The 15,241-nt window shown below is 36.7% G+C and overlaps 1 protein-coding gene across 1 annotated transcript in view; it reads right to left on the bottom strand.

Annotated features, from left to right (window-relative positions):
• SKAP1 (src kinase associated phosphoprotein 1) overlaps positions 1 to 15,241 on the bottom strand; it is a 273,902-nt gene that overhangs the window by 192,992 nt on the left and 65,669 nt on the right. Inside the window, exon 4 of the mRNA XM_027624535.1 lies at positions 2,642 to 2,758. Coding sequence (XP_027480336.1) covers positions 2,642 to 2,758 — 117 coding nt within the window. The remainder of the gene's footprint in view (positions 1 to 2,641; positions 2,759 to 15,241) is intronic.

Raw genomic sequence — 15,241 nt, 5'->3', positions numbered from 1 at the left:
AGAACTAGACTACATAGTTATAAATCCTGGCACTACTGCTTACTAGCTGTGTAATCCTAAATAAGTTAACTTCCCTGGGTCTCTGTTTCCTTCTCTGTAATATGAGGATAATCTTTTTTTAAATTTTTTATTGTTATGTTAATCACCATATATTACATCATTAGTTTTTGATGTAGTGTTCCATGATTCATTGTTTGTTCATAACACCCAGTGCTCCATGCAGAATGTGTCCTCTTTAATACCCATCACCAGGCTAACCCATCCCCCTACCCTCCTCCCCTCTAGAACCCTCAGTTTGTTTTTCAGAGTCCATCATCTCTCATGGTTCGTCTCCCCCTCTGACTTACTCCCCTTCATTCTTCCTCTCCTGCTATCTTCTTCTTTTTCTTTTTTCTTAAAATATGTTGCGTTATTTGTTTCAGAAGTACAGATCTGTGATTCAACAGTCTTGCACAATTCACAGCGCTCACCGTAGCAGATACCCTCCCCAATGTCTATCACCCAGCCACCCCATCCCTCCCACCCCCAACCACTCCAGTAACACTCAGTTTGTTTCCTGAGATTAAGAATTCCTCATATCAGTGAGGTCATATGATACATGTCTTTCTCTGATTGACTTATTTCACTAAGCATAACACCCTGTAATATGAGGATAATCTTACTATTTACCTCTTAGGGCTATTCTCAGTATTAAATGATGATAGATGCAAAATACTTAGAACACAGATGCAAGGTACATAGTAAGTGCTTAATAAATGCTAGCCGAGAAGTTTTACTTTATTAAAGGTACTGAGCTCTTAGTTTCTCTCTACAATATGATATGGCACCAGAATGCTGTTTTTGAGTTCCCATATAAATTTTATTTTGTTTTCTGCATAAATTTTTAGTTGTTTTCCTGTTTCCCACCTCAATATTATTTGTTAATTGATGCCTCTAAAGTGCCTCTTCTAAATGTGATGTTTCATCCTATTATGGGTTTGAGAAATCAAACAACTGTAATGGTTAGAAATGTGTAAAAAGAGGAATCTCCAGTGAAGGCCTCAGGGGCTTTCCCAAGAATATGGTATGGAAGTGTTAACACAGCACTCAGGAACATCCATTTCCACTTAGAGGTCCTTCTGGCTTACTTACTGTGTTCTCAGTGGTGTCTGGGAAAGTTGGAAATACCAAAAAAGTGACCTATGGATTAATGAGGTACTATTGTTCTAATTCTGTCAGGCATTGGATTAATCAAAAACAAATGAAAGGTTGGTTTTGCACTGTTAATTTTCTAAAATTATTAATAAACTACCAGTGTAATTATTAAGCTTGCAATCCAAACAATTTTTTAGTGTACATTTGAATCAATATACAGATCCTAAATTACAAGGCCCAATTTCTAAAAAAGCTCAAGCAAAATAAAATGTTTCTGTATGATGGAATCCATAGTTCTGAAGTGGAGGTTATTAATTCAATGAAAGGGAGAAAATCTGAATTGCCAAAAGGGCTAAATGAAATAAGAATTAACGGACGAGTGAACTAATATTACACTCTATGCTAACTAACTGGAATTTAAATAAAAACTTAAGAAAAAAAAGAATTTGTGGATAAGTTAAAAAGAGAAAGGAATTAGGGATTATGAACTCCTGGAAAATGCCAAAGTCATAGGGAAATTTGAAAGAAAAATAAATTGAAAGATTACAGACTAATAAAGAGAAATAAGAAAGAGTTTACCAACTCTACTCCCAATCCCTAAGTGAATAATATGCTTCCAATTTAATATTCAGTTTAGTAGCATGTCTACCTTTTTCCCCCACCGAAAAGGCACAAGAGAGACTTTGGTAAGATAACCGTGTGCATCAGTGATGATCAAACCGTCTGTTCCAGTGGCCAGATGCCAGAAGAGACACAGTGAACCCCCACCCTTGGGATATCTGAGCCTGAGCCAGAAACTGGCAGCCACTAAGCCAAAAATTTTATATTCATGTATCTTAAAAATTCATGTACATTTTGCACCCCACTCTATTACATACCAATGTGTTTTTAATATAAAAGTAATGTTTATATCAGTTGAATTATTTAACTCCTCCCATTCCCAAATCTTCAAGTAAAATTAATGCTCTAGGAAGATTTACATTGCGGTTCTTGTGGCTTCCCTTTCCCCTTGAACAACATTAATATGGTCAGAAAGGGATATGTGAGAAGCATGGGTAAAAATTGTATCTTATTATGATATGATGAGCTAAATGGCCTCAAATAATCCACAATAAATCAATAATCCAATAATCACTAAATGAAAGCTCTGATTCTCAGGCAACTGTGAAACTAAGAAATCTGAAAGATGGTGGACTGGGCCCTGCAATCTTAAGACGTCCTCTTAGCTTTTGAGCTACAGTTCTTATAAAAAGATCAATAATGATGTCTTCCTGCTCCAGTATGTAATTAGTGTTTCCCTAAATACATTAGCTTCAGAAGTATTGAATTACCTAGAAGGATCAGCACCACAATGAAACAAATAGTTGTTTTTTTGCAAACTAGTGATTACCAATACAGAAAACCCACTGAAGTCCGCTTGGTTCAACAGGACAAAAGGCTAAAAACACTAAGACAAAAAGTAACAAAGCAGCATGATCAACCCAAAATCCAGGAAGATGACACTCACCCTCATCCTGATAATCAGGCAAAAAAGGGGCATCGGATGTGAGAGAAGGGCGGTGAGTTCCACTCTGATTATCATCGGAGCTGTCCTGTCCAAGGTAACTTTCAGCTTGGTCTCCCCCTGAGGGACAAAAAAGAAGGAAAATAAGATCATGCTTTGGACATCTTTATAAAGCTCTTTGTAGATGTCTTCTGATACTCATCCCTGCCCTCCTCTGAAAGATATATCTTTTACTTGGTGGACATGGCCGCTATCCATAAACATACGAGAAACAGATAAATAAGAACAAACTTACCTGGATGGGAAATTTTCCACTCAGCTAACTAACTAGAACTTAGAAACCGTTACCATAGAGTGGGGAGACCTCTTGCCACCCAGAGAGAAACTTCTCCATCACACTTAAAATGAAAACACAGCTATATAAATACATATTCATATATACTGTCTTCCATTAATTGCAACCTTTACCCCGAATGCCTGTTTCTCTTTATATTTCCGGATGGAACAGAATAAATCACACAAAAGGTTAACCTATACATAATACAGTGTAACAGGTCAGTATTCTTTCCTTCTCTAAAAACTAAGAGACTTAAAAACAGAGAGCATCTAGACTTTGCTGGATTCTATTCCAATTTAAATCATACTTGCTTTGCAATCTTAAGAAAGTTGTCTCTTTATAATTCTAGTTTACAGCCTATGCAACCAACCTCTTAGGAATTCTAAAAGCCCTAAGAAGGTAATATTTGTTCTGTAAAATGGCTTTGATGAAAGGTAATGTATATGCAATACTGAATTATGCAATTAAAACAATGCTAATCCCTTTTGGGTGTTTTCAACATACATTGGATTATATTTTGTAGAAGTGGCCCATGCTATTATGATACTTTAAAAGGTTCAGATGGAAGATGTTCGATCATTCAGAAACCGGAAGAAAAGGCTCTGCATTGCAAATGGCTTTCCTTAAAATCCCCCGAACAGAGGTACAGTCTGCTGATAAAAGGACACCAACAGCTGCTCAGTTCATTTCACAAACACGAAAAGGGGATTTTCAACTGAATTTAATATTATCTCAAATACTAATTTCCAAAGGAAACCACCAATGCTAATCTCAGTAAACACTGTAGAGTTTTGGCCCTGGATTTCAACGAGGGAGCAGTGAAACCGAACAACCTACATAGAATCTGTATTGCCTCACTTTAAAGGTTTATTTCCTACAATTAAACTGGAAGGATAGGGAGGATATAAAATGATAAAAAGGGAATGGCTGTAGCCTTCTCTTTCCATAAATTAGATGATCCTAAGAGTCTCTTCTATGAATGCTCAGTGGTAGGTAGCTTGTCCATAACTGAGTTGAACACCTGCAGATACAGGACTTTAGAAATAAAGTATGGATTTGATTGTGGAAAAGAAACAACAACAACAACAAACAACAACCTCACACAGCAGTCTTGGCCAGAGCCAGAACAAATCCTCTCCTTTATTAGGCTACTGATCAGGATACAAAGCTTATTATAGTTATGCTTATAGTATCGCTGTGAAATTTCCCTTATAACCAGAAAAATTCTCAAATACTGGACTGAGGGTTGAACTACTCAAATTTTACATCAGTGGAATTTGTAAATCCACTGAAATATTACCAAAACAATCTAAATGGACTGGCAGATAACCTGAAAGTGAGCTGTGAGGTTAAAGGAATTTTAAAATAATAAGCCTAACCAAAATCTGTTTTTAAAAGAAGTAGTGGGGCACCTGGGTGGCTCAGTCCGTTAAGCGACTGCCTTCGGCTCAGGTCATGATCCTGGAGTCCCTGGACCGAGTCCCTGGATCGAGTCCCGCATCGGGCTCCCTGCTCAGTGGGGAGTCTGCTTCTCCCTCTGACCCTCCCCCCTCTCATGTGTTCTCTCTCTCTCAAATAAATAAAATCTTAAAAAAAAAAACAAAAACAGAAAAAAAAAACCAAAATAAAAGAAGAAGTAGTTTGAGTTGCCAAGTAAAATTTAACATCTGTAGGTATACTGAACGTTATTTATCAACTGTCATTCTAGACTGAAGGTTTTCTGCTTGCTTCAGAAATTTGACAAAATTACTCTTACATGTTCTAGCATTCCAGGCTTTAAAAAAAAAGTTGATCAGGAGGGACTTTGTTTTGTTGTATTTTAATGAACATTTTATTTTGGAATAATTTTAAATCTATTGAAATTATTACAAAGATAGTACAGAGAGTTCCCACACACCCTTCATCCAATTTCCCCCAACTTCTTACGTAACTAGGGTACTTCTGTCAAAACCAAGAAATTAACATTGGTGCACTGCTATTAACTGGAAACTATAGACTTTATTTGGATTTCACCAGTTTTTCCACTAACGTTTTTTTCTTTTTCTTTTTTTTAAATTTAAATTCAATTAGCCAACATATAATATATCATTAGTTTTAGATGTAGTGTTGAATGATTCATCAGTTGCATATAACACCCAGTGCTCATCACAACACGTGCCCTTTTTCTGTTCCAGGATCCAATTTAATTGCATTTAGAGTTTCCATTTTAAAAATCTCATCTAAAATACCTGCCTGGATTTAACATTCGATTTATCAACTTCAGATGGAAAAGTCACTTCTGCATGTTTCCTAGGGTTTCTGAACACAGTTACCCAAGATGGGCTTTTAACAGCCAACCCTATGCCAAATATAAGACCATGCCTTTGTAAAGTATACAACAACAAAGGTATACAACTCAATGCAGCAAAAACAGAGCCTGGGTTAATACTAAAAAATGGTTGTGGTGGGGGAAATGTTTAAAAATATGTTTTACATCCGAGCGTAATTAGTTCCTGATGATGGAAATGTTGCTATAAGTGTTTTTAGTGTCACATCGAGTGGCCCAACTCCCTTGGGCACACACAGAAAAAAAGCCTATAACACTATATAAATAGACACTCCCGTGTAATTAAAATGATTACAACTACTCAAGATGCATGGGTGAAAAGTTTTATAGGAGAACCAGCAATTACTGTGGTCATTTTGGATTTGTTTAAGTTTAGAACATCATTTTTCCTTAAAACATAACTGCAAGTGATCGCTGGATTCATCTGCAGCTGAGAATCGCAGTTCCAAGAGGCCACCGCTACCGTAGTCCAGTGGGATGAAACATAAATGATCACAAACTATAGTGACAGACACTTCCATTCAGCAGCTGTACAATTAGGGCTTAGAACTCCATTGCTTAGAGTGGCTTTCTCACAAGCAAGACCCCTTGCCACTAGAGACACACTTTCCCATTGCAACTTGCTCAGAATCAATATATTTCTATACAGATATATATTCTAACACACAATATCTCCATTAATCACATCCACTACCTCTGGTCCCTTTTCTTTGTATTTCTAAACAAGATCTGGGGAAACTATATCAAGGGTTCATCTGCTATTAGCTGGTAATTTGCCCCTCTATCCTAAGTGTCATAAGAATTGGGTGCTAGATACACTCCTTAGTATATTCAATGGCAGGTTCTCCACTGAGTATTGTACTGAGGGGCCTATAAGGGGGGTGATTTCTCTATTGTTCCTTCCTGAGAATCAAACTCAATTTCATCCATGCTCCATAGAATAAGTTGGGAATTTCTGAGGTTTGGAGCAGAAATATAAAGCAGCTTTGTGTCAGGTGTGAGGTAATTATTTGCGAGGGTTTCTGTGCTATTTGTTTTTATTCCCAGTGTTTTCATTAACAGTTAATGAGTTTTCCCCCTTAATTCTGAAACAATAGCTTGGCCACTAGAAGTTGTTATTTTTCTGCCATGGATTCAACCAGCTGTTGCTGCTCCATAAACTTTATGGAGAAGTGAATTAAACGGCTAAAAACTTTCATTTCCTAATTCAATTCCAAATAAAACGGGGGGGGGGGGGCGGAAAATGAACCATGATGATATTCCAGTTGTAGCTATTTTGACTCATAGCAAACCCATCTGATTCTGAATTTACAGGTACTATTTCGGGACAAAAACAGGCCATAATGACAACTTTACCAAAGGAATGAAAAAAAAAGATGGAAAGCAGTTTAAGCATAAAAAGTAACATGACAATAACAAATAGGTAAAACTAAATACATGTTTGCTTATTCGACATATAAAGGCTCAACGGTTTTTCCACGTTAGTATGAAGCCATCATCTTTTACTTCTAATTAATTGTGAGCTGTGTTATAAAGACTTTATTCACATCTGCAACCACTGTTTCTATGGTATGGTTCAAAATTCCCAGGGTTTGCTATCACTTCACCAAGTATCTTGGGATAAAATAAGGAAACTGAAATCAATGTAGAATTATCTGCAATTTTTTGGCTTTTGTTTTTATTGTTGCCACTGGAAGGGAACACACGACTTCTGACTCTAATATTTAAGAACCCATGAGACACACAGCTCCCTCTTTAATAAATTCTAAATAAAATGCTATAAATAAAGGTCCCTGATCCAAATCCAGTTAGGTTTCATGCTTGATAGCATTAATATTGCCAGGTTTTCATGGACCAATTTAATAGTAATACAGTTCCCAAAGCTGAACTAAGAAGATTGGAAAAACTGCAGCTTGTTATTCCTTATTATAACCATTCACCTAAATTATTGAATATAACACCAACTACAGAAATAGGTTGGGTACATACGTGCCCATATATGTGAAATGTTCCTCCCATGTAAATATGTTATGGAGCCCATTTGCAACACCAAAGCTAAAGTTCTGTCAACACTTCTGTTATAAATTAGATAACATTTTAAACATACTCATGCATTAGAAAATGTATGGTATTTCCCACAGAACATCTTAGAGGCTTCACTGATTTCTAAATATCCACTTGGATTTGCGTGGTTAGTTCTTGTGATTAATCCATGTGTAGTGAAGGTCTCAAATTCTTCTCCAGTCTATAGTCTGACTTCCTGCCCATCTCTTTTTTCCCCCTCCTACATCTAGCCATAACTCAATGTATAAATATTCTTTTTCCTCCCCCAAGGCCCTGGCAGTGAGTATAATGTACTGAATGTCATTAAGTCTACAGAACAAATGACAGGTCAGGTAAAGAAAGTTCCCATTTATCATTCTCTTAAAAAGTTGCTCCAACAAGATCTCGAATGTACAAGAAATAAATTGAGCCTAAGGTTAAGTTTTTTTAGCTCATGATACTGTTTACTAATTGTATTATTTTCATCATGCCAAGAATAACAGACTTCTCAAGAACCTTTAGGGTTATCATTGCAGAGAATAGCACAGTCTAAATGATCAGAAATGGAACAAAATTGATTTGATGCTACAACCAAAAGGGTAGCATAGCTTAATAATATTTCCAAAGGAACTTCGTCTGTCAGGAGTGAGGGGAGGGCAGTGGTTGGACAGGAAAATGCCCATGGGAACCAACTGAAAAGTTTTTTCCCCCTTCTTCCAAAAAGTGGTCCTTTATGATGCAGTTTTTCATTTTGACCAGTAGGGTGGGCTGCAGTGTGTAGCATCACCCTAGTTCTTAAAAAAAGAAAAAGAAAAAAAAAGGTAGCCACCAAGTGAACCCTTCTGTTCCTACCCCTCCCCCACCAGAAAATGCTAAGATTTTTAACCCTTCTTAGGTTTCACACAGGGCACAACTCCTGGACATTAACAACCTGGAGGGCTGGCAGCAACAAATATAAACCAGATAATTGTATATGTGACAACACACACTTCATAAAGCAAATTATAGCCTGTCAGCAATCATTCTGGCTTTATAACAACACATTCCATCTACCACTGTTATTGTTCAACTGTTACTAAAATGGAGCCTGATGAGTTAGAATATTTTCAATAGTAATGAGATTTTGACAGAATTCAAAACATGTAAACTTAAGTATTTGGTATATATATATATATATATGGATAAATATTCTGTAAAATAAGTGCATTTATCATATGTCAACCAGGCAATCATAACCTGGAATTATTGGTTCATAGTTCTGTTTCCCTTGGACCACTGTATTCTCAGTGTTTAATTCTTATTATGAAACTATTCAACTGAATTCTCAACATGCTTTGACTTAGAGGAGAAAGTCAGTTACAGCAATAATAAAAACATAGCAGCTTACTGAAGTCTTACTGGATACAGGCTCTAGGTCAAGACTCTTCATGTACTATCTCATTTAATTTTCAAGATAATCCTGTGACATATTATTATCTCAAAGCTTCAGATAAAGAAATTGAGACACAGAGATTACCTAACTTACCCAAAGTCACATAAGTGACTCATAAATGGTAATTAGGCTTTGACCCCACCTTGTCTGATTACTAAAGTCTTGTTCTAATCCACTGATCTGTACAGTCTCCAAATCTGTATGTTTCATAAATTATGATCATTACTCAAAGGCAAAGCATACTGAATGACAGCCAATGACTTGAATTTATGGCATGTGCTATTAGTGTTTTTTCTTTACTTCGGTGAAGTAAATCTATAATAAAAAGTACAAATTATTATAAATAATAGTAATACTAGTAGTCCCATTAGGTATGGAACTAATCAAATGTGGTCAGTGATTTCATGAAGAAGGAGCTGGTTCAATTCCCAGGTTCAAATTTACTGTAGTAGTGTTGTTGCTGTGATTTTTAAAATAACACCTTTTGGCATGGATTTCATACTTAGAAAATTTAGTACAACTTTGGGTTTTGTCAGATCGGTATATTAAATATTTTCTAGCACCTTCTGTTTGATTTTCTTGGATCCAGGGTATCTTTGACTCTGCTTCATATAAAATGAGCCAACATACTCCACACCCAAATACAGCTTTGACCTGGCTTAATTAAAGAATGTACTTCCTTTCTGGCACCATCATGGTTTAAGTCTCACAGGAGGAAAATGCCTCAAAAAATATATAATTACATGGGGCGTCTGGGTGGTGCAGTCGGTTGAGTGACCTCACTCTTGGTTTTGGCTCAGGTCATGCTCTCAGGGTCGTGGGATTGAGCCCAGCATTGGGCTTGGCACTGAGTGGGGAGTCTGCTTGAGATTCTCTCTGCCTCTCCCTCTGTCCCTCCTGCTCATGCTCTCTCTCTCTAAAATAAATAAATCTTGGGGAGCCTGGGTGGCTCAGTCATAAGCGTCTGCCTTCAGCTCAGGTCACAGTCCCAGGGTCCTGGGATCGAGCCCCACGTCGGGCTCCCTGCTCAGCAGAGAGCCTGCTTCTCCCTCTCCCACTCCCACTGCTTGTGTTCCCTCTCTCGCTGTGTCTCTCTCTGTCAAATAAATAAGTAAAATCTAAAATAAATCAATAAATCTTTAAAATATATATATAACATATATAACTATATTATATATATTTAAAAATATATATATATAATTACACATGAATGCAGCATTTTTATTACTTATGGTTCATCTTGCTCTTAACTCCCATCTTCTCCCAAATAACAAATTGTAGTAGACTTAAGCACCCACTTTGAGTCCTGATGCATTCTAGGATCTATTATGCCCCAATTAGTTTACTGACATCTCTTCTTGAGAGAAACGGTAAGGCCAGTTGGATTACATAACCTAGGGGCCCCTGGGTGGTTCAGTCAGCTGAGCGCCCAAATTTTGATTTCGGCTCAGGTCATGATCTCTGGGTTGTGAGATCAAGTCCTGCATTGGACACTGAGCTCAGCGCAGTGTCTGCTTGAGATATTCTTTGTCCCTCTCCTTCTGCCCCTCTTCCCACTCATGCACTCCTTCTCTCTCTTTTTCTCAAATAAATAAATAAAATCTTAAAAAAAAAAAGAACTACAGGATCTATAGGCTAAGGGTAGACATGAGAAAAGCTTTACAGAAGTCCAAAGAGTAAAAATAAAACAACATATGGTGAAGAATAGGTTATGGGTAAGATTAGCAGGCCTGAACACTCGAAACAACTTCTAACATCCTGAAGAGTGGTGAGTTTTCTTTGGGAGTAACAGAGACCTCCAATACAACTAAAGCTGTAATGGCAGACGGTGACAAGATTAAGCCTCCCTGTGACTACCCCACCTCAAACAGGGACTCATGTTCAAGTATGAAAACAGCATGTAACAATAACATCGACAATCAAAATCTCTCACTATCAACAATTCCATTAAACGTTTGGCCCCTTTTGGGACAGAAAAGATTTCACATGGAAGAGCATTTCCTTATCTCTAAAATTTACTTTTCCAGTGACCCTGGGTGCCTCAGTAGTTGGGCATCTGCCTTCGGCTCAGGTCATGATCCCAGGGTCCTGGAATCGAGCCCCGCATCGGGCTCCCTGCTCTGCCAGGAGTCTGCTTCTCCCTCTCCCACTCCCCCTGCTTGTGTTCCCTCTGTAGCTCTCTGTGTCAAATAAATAAGTAAATAATCTTTAAAATTTATTTTTCCTTTTTTATTAGGGTATCACTAACATGAGGAGAGTGCACAAATCTTGAGGAGGATAAGGAGGATAGTGGTATCGCATTTTAAGTTTAGGAAAATATCTTCTGGAGATGAATTGTGATCAAGAGCTATCTATTGTGGGCTGGCAAGTTTGTATAAATACACACTGGCTGACAAAGGGAGTTCGAAGACTGGTTCTTTTACTCTTTGCCTCACAAGAGTCAGCAGTAACCAGAAGCTTCCTTTGGCATACCATATAAATCCCCTTGTCCATAACTAAGCCCTTCCTTTCCTGTATTAGTGATACTCCAGCCATCCTGATAAATGATAACTATTAAACAAGTTTCTGAGAGAAGTATGTGTTGACGGGAAGCGCAGTGAAAAATTAATGCTTTATAATTTCGCTCAACCAACACATTATTTAGCCTCCAAAAATCAAATTCACTGGCTTTCAAGTCCAAAGACTTAACCTACGTACTCACAGAAGTTTTACTTAGGAAACCAAATTTGTATTCAAATTAACCATACGTTACACAGTTCTCTCAATAATTTTGTGTCCAGAACATGAAAATTCATTAGAAGCAGAATTCCTGAAGTAGATTAATTCTTACGATGAAATTCTCTGTTCAGAAACTGTACTCCTTACCTGATTTTCTGTATTGGTCCAGGGATAATACCCTCTAAGAGAAATTGCTTATATGTTTTTTTTTTACTCAACAAAAGTTCCCAGATACAATTAATGTATCTGTGGGATTGCAGCCATTGAGTTGGGGGGTGGGGGCCCAAGAACTCTCACCAACTTTTAATTACCACATATGGGAACAAAAAAAGACTGAGATTGGGTAAAAAGGTATTCTTTATTGGTGACCCTGGATATTATATGATACTACTTTATCACTTATGTTTAAATTCACTTTCAGGGTGCCTGGGTGGCTCAGTCGTTGAGCATCTGCCTTCGGCTCAGGTCATGATCCCAGGGTCCTGGGATTGAGCCCCACATCGGGCTCCCTGCTCAGTGGGAAGCCTGCTTCTCCCTCTCCCACTCCCCCTGCTTGTGTTCCCTCTCTCGCTGTGTCTCTCTCTGTGTCAAATAAATAAATAAAATCTTTAAAAAATAAAATAAAATAAATTCACTTTCAAGAGATAAGTCAACCTAATACACCTATATATGCTGGTCCTCAAACACTAATTTCATATATAAAAATAAATAAATAAGTAAAGGAGACCAAAAAAAAAAAAAAGCTCTTGAACAGATATGAAACTGCCAAATCATGATTCTACTGAAAAAGAGCTCACTACCATGTTAAATGTAGTTTTTTGGTAAGCTTCTTTTTTGCCCCCAGTTTTGGGTGTACAACCATAGCGATTTGTATATATTGTGAAATGATCACCACAATAAGTTTAGTCAAAATTCACTACTTCATATAGCTACAAATTTTTTTTCCTATGAGAACTTTTAAGATCTACTCTAGGCAACTTCCAAATATATAATACAATATTGTTAACTATAGTAAACTTCTCTATTAGATTAAAAAAAGTTAAGCATGCCCAGAGCAAAAATTTCGAACATTACAAGAAGATATATAATGAAATCTCATCTTCCTTCCCTCCTCTTGGTTCTTCTCTCCAGAGGCAACCACTGTGAGGTTTTTTTGGGTGTTTTAAAAATTTTCTATCTAAATACAACAAGTGTCTGTGTTAGTGGTGTTTTTTTTTTAAATGGTAGCATTTGTCCAGTTCTGTAGTCTGCTTTTCCTCCTATTCATTTATCTTTGAGGTTCCTCCATATCAGCACATATTGATTTATCTCATTTTGCACTTTAACCAATTTTTAGTTAAAAAATAATATATGCATATGGTGAAAATTCAAACACTACCAAAGAATATAAATAATGAAGCTTCTCTCTTCCATTCATATGGATATCACCCTCAGCAGAGGTTACCACTGTTAATAGATTCATGTGTACCCTTCCAAAAAATATTCTGTACATAAATAAAAGCAAGCACACATGCAAGGCCAGTGTATATACACACACAGAAACAAATTGGACACTATGTGTCTAAATTGCCTTTTCACTCAACAATATGCCTTGGAGAGCAGCACATGTCACACAGGTATATGTATCATGTTCTTTTAACCTATATGTAGCATTCTATTAAATGAATGTGACATAATTTATTTAACTAGTCCCCTAATGTTGGACATTCAGGCTGTTTGGAGTCTTTGCTATTCAAAACAATACTTGTACATAACGTATTGTGTAGAGAATATAGAAAGCAGCAGTATCTGATTCCAATGATTTCTTCCTTCAACTACATGAAATTCAGTTCTTTTTCTTTTGTTTCAATATCATCTACTCCAGAAAAGGGCATTTAGGAAGAACATAAAAATCTTAGAAAATTTGGGGCGCCTGGGTGGCTCAGTCGTTAAGCGTCTGCCTTCGGCTCAGGTCATGATCCTGGGGTCCTGAGATTGAGCCCCGCATTGGGCTCTCTGCTTGGCAGGAGGCCTGCTTCTCCCTCTCCCACTCCCCCTGCTTGTGTTCCTGCTCTCGCTGTGTCTCTCTCTGTCAAATAAATAAATAAAATCTTTAAAAAAAAATCTTAGAAAATTTTAACATTGAAAAGAAAAAAAGTGAGTCTTTTTACTTAAAAAAATATTACTCTTTTTGACAACTGTTATAAAAGTGTATTAATTTTAAAATACTCTGGTCCACTCTTAAAAACAAAACAAAACACCCAAACAGTAGACATATAGGAAGTAAAATATTTGAAAAGGTATCAAAGTCAGTAATTAACTTCAAAAACGACTTGTGTGTATATCCACTTTCCACAGATTAATTTGTATAATATGTAGCAAATAAGGAAAGGGGGAAAGGCCTAAGGGAAGTCAAGTCACAAAAGCAGCTGTCAAGATTGCTGATGCTAAAAGGCTGGGCTAAAGCCAGAGGCAGGAGTATTCGTCCTGTGTACATTTTCCGCTATTAAATCCCCAAAAGACATAGAAAACATTCTGGAAGATTTCTTTATAAAAGTAGTATAGGTTAGGATATTCTAGGTTCATAACCAACACTTGTGTTTATAAAATATTAGCATTCCGGGAATAGTGATAGAAAGATATTTAACAATAAATTACAAATATTGTAAATTCAGACTTTTCCTTACAGTTGCAAACACATCATAAATTTGGGCTGTGTTTCTTTGTATAAATCCTGCTGAGGACTGTGCTAAAACCTTTTGGCATGAATGCAAAGAGTATTTTCATAAATAAAACTTGGTAAAATCACTGTACACTCCATTAATTTAAAAACACTTCTCTTCAACTTCAAAGGGAAACCCTTTTCTCCTTTTTTAGTGCAAAGATGGTGTTTCTTTGCTGCTTTAATGGTTTGCTTCTTGTAGCTGTCATAACTACATGCTCCAAGTATGTGATAGTAAGAGACGAGAAGTTAAATGACATCTAGGCTTCGATTCAACATGTCTCAGACATTACAGAGCAACAGGCTCATAAATCTAACCTCTGAAGTGCCTACCAATAAAAATTCTGCACACACATCCTTTAAGTGCAAACCTCACAAATACGTACATGGCCTTATACCAGGGTTCAGTTGGAATGGATGAATTTTATGGGAGGACATGTGAAATATATGTAGTTTAAGTTCTGTACATGGATTTACTCACATAGCCCTACTTTGAAACATAAAAAGAATACTTGCTACCACTTCAGTAAGTGACTACCAGGCAGCAAGTACTTCTCAAGTTCATCATCTCATTATAATTCCTTACCACTCACAATAACTGTGAAGTAGATATTATTAGCAATATTTTATAGATGAAGAGGTTATATCACTTGCCATAGCTCAAGCAGCTGGTAAGTAGAGGAGCTGGGATTCGAATTCAGGCCTGATGTCAAGACTCATGCTCTTTCCATCACAAAACATTAAACCTGAAGTTTTTGTAAAAGCTAACTATTCTATGTATTTTGTGTCTAAGATACATAAAGTATTTTATGCATTAATGTACTACGTCTCACAATAGAAATAAAAGAATAATGCCACATTTTTTTTTATTAATCTCAACCTGGATTTCTTTTTCTTTTATCTTTGCATTATGAAGAATTTTAAATGCATACAAAAGTAGACAAAACAGTGTAAAAACCCCCACGTACACATCATCCATCTTCAACAAGAGTCAATTTATGATCCATCTTGTTTCACATAAACCCCTACTCCATTTCTTTCTTTCT

The sequence above is a fragment of the Zalophus californianus genome, chromosome 16 (assembly GCF_009762305.2).
Source record: "Zalophus californianus isolate mZalCal1 chromosome 16, mZalCal1.pri.v2, whole genome shotgun sequence".
Lineage (NCBI taxonomy): Eukaryota > Metazoa > Chordata > Mammalia > Carnivora > Otariidae > Zalophus > Zalophus californianus.
Note: the sequence above shows the minus strand (reverse complement) of the source record. Positions and strands in the feature narration are given on the sequence as shown.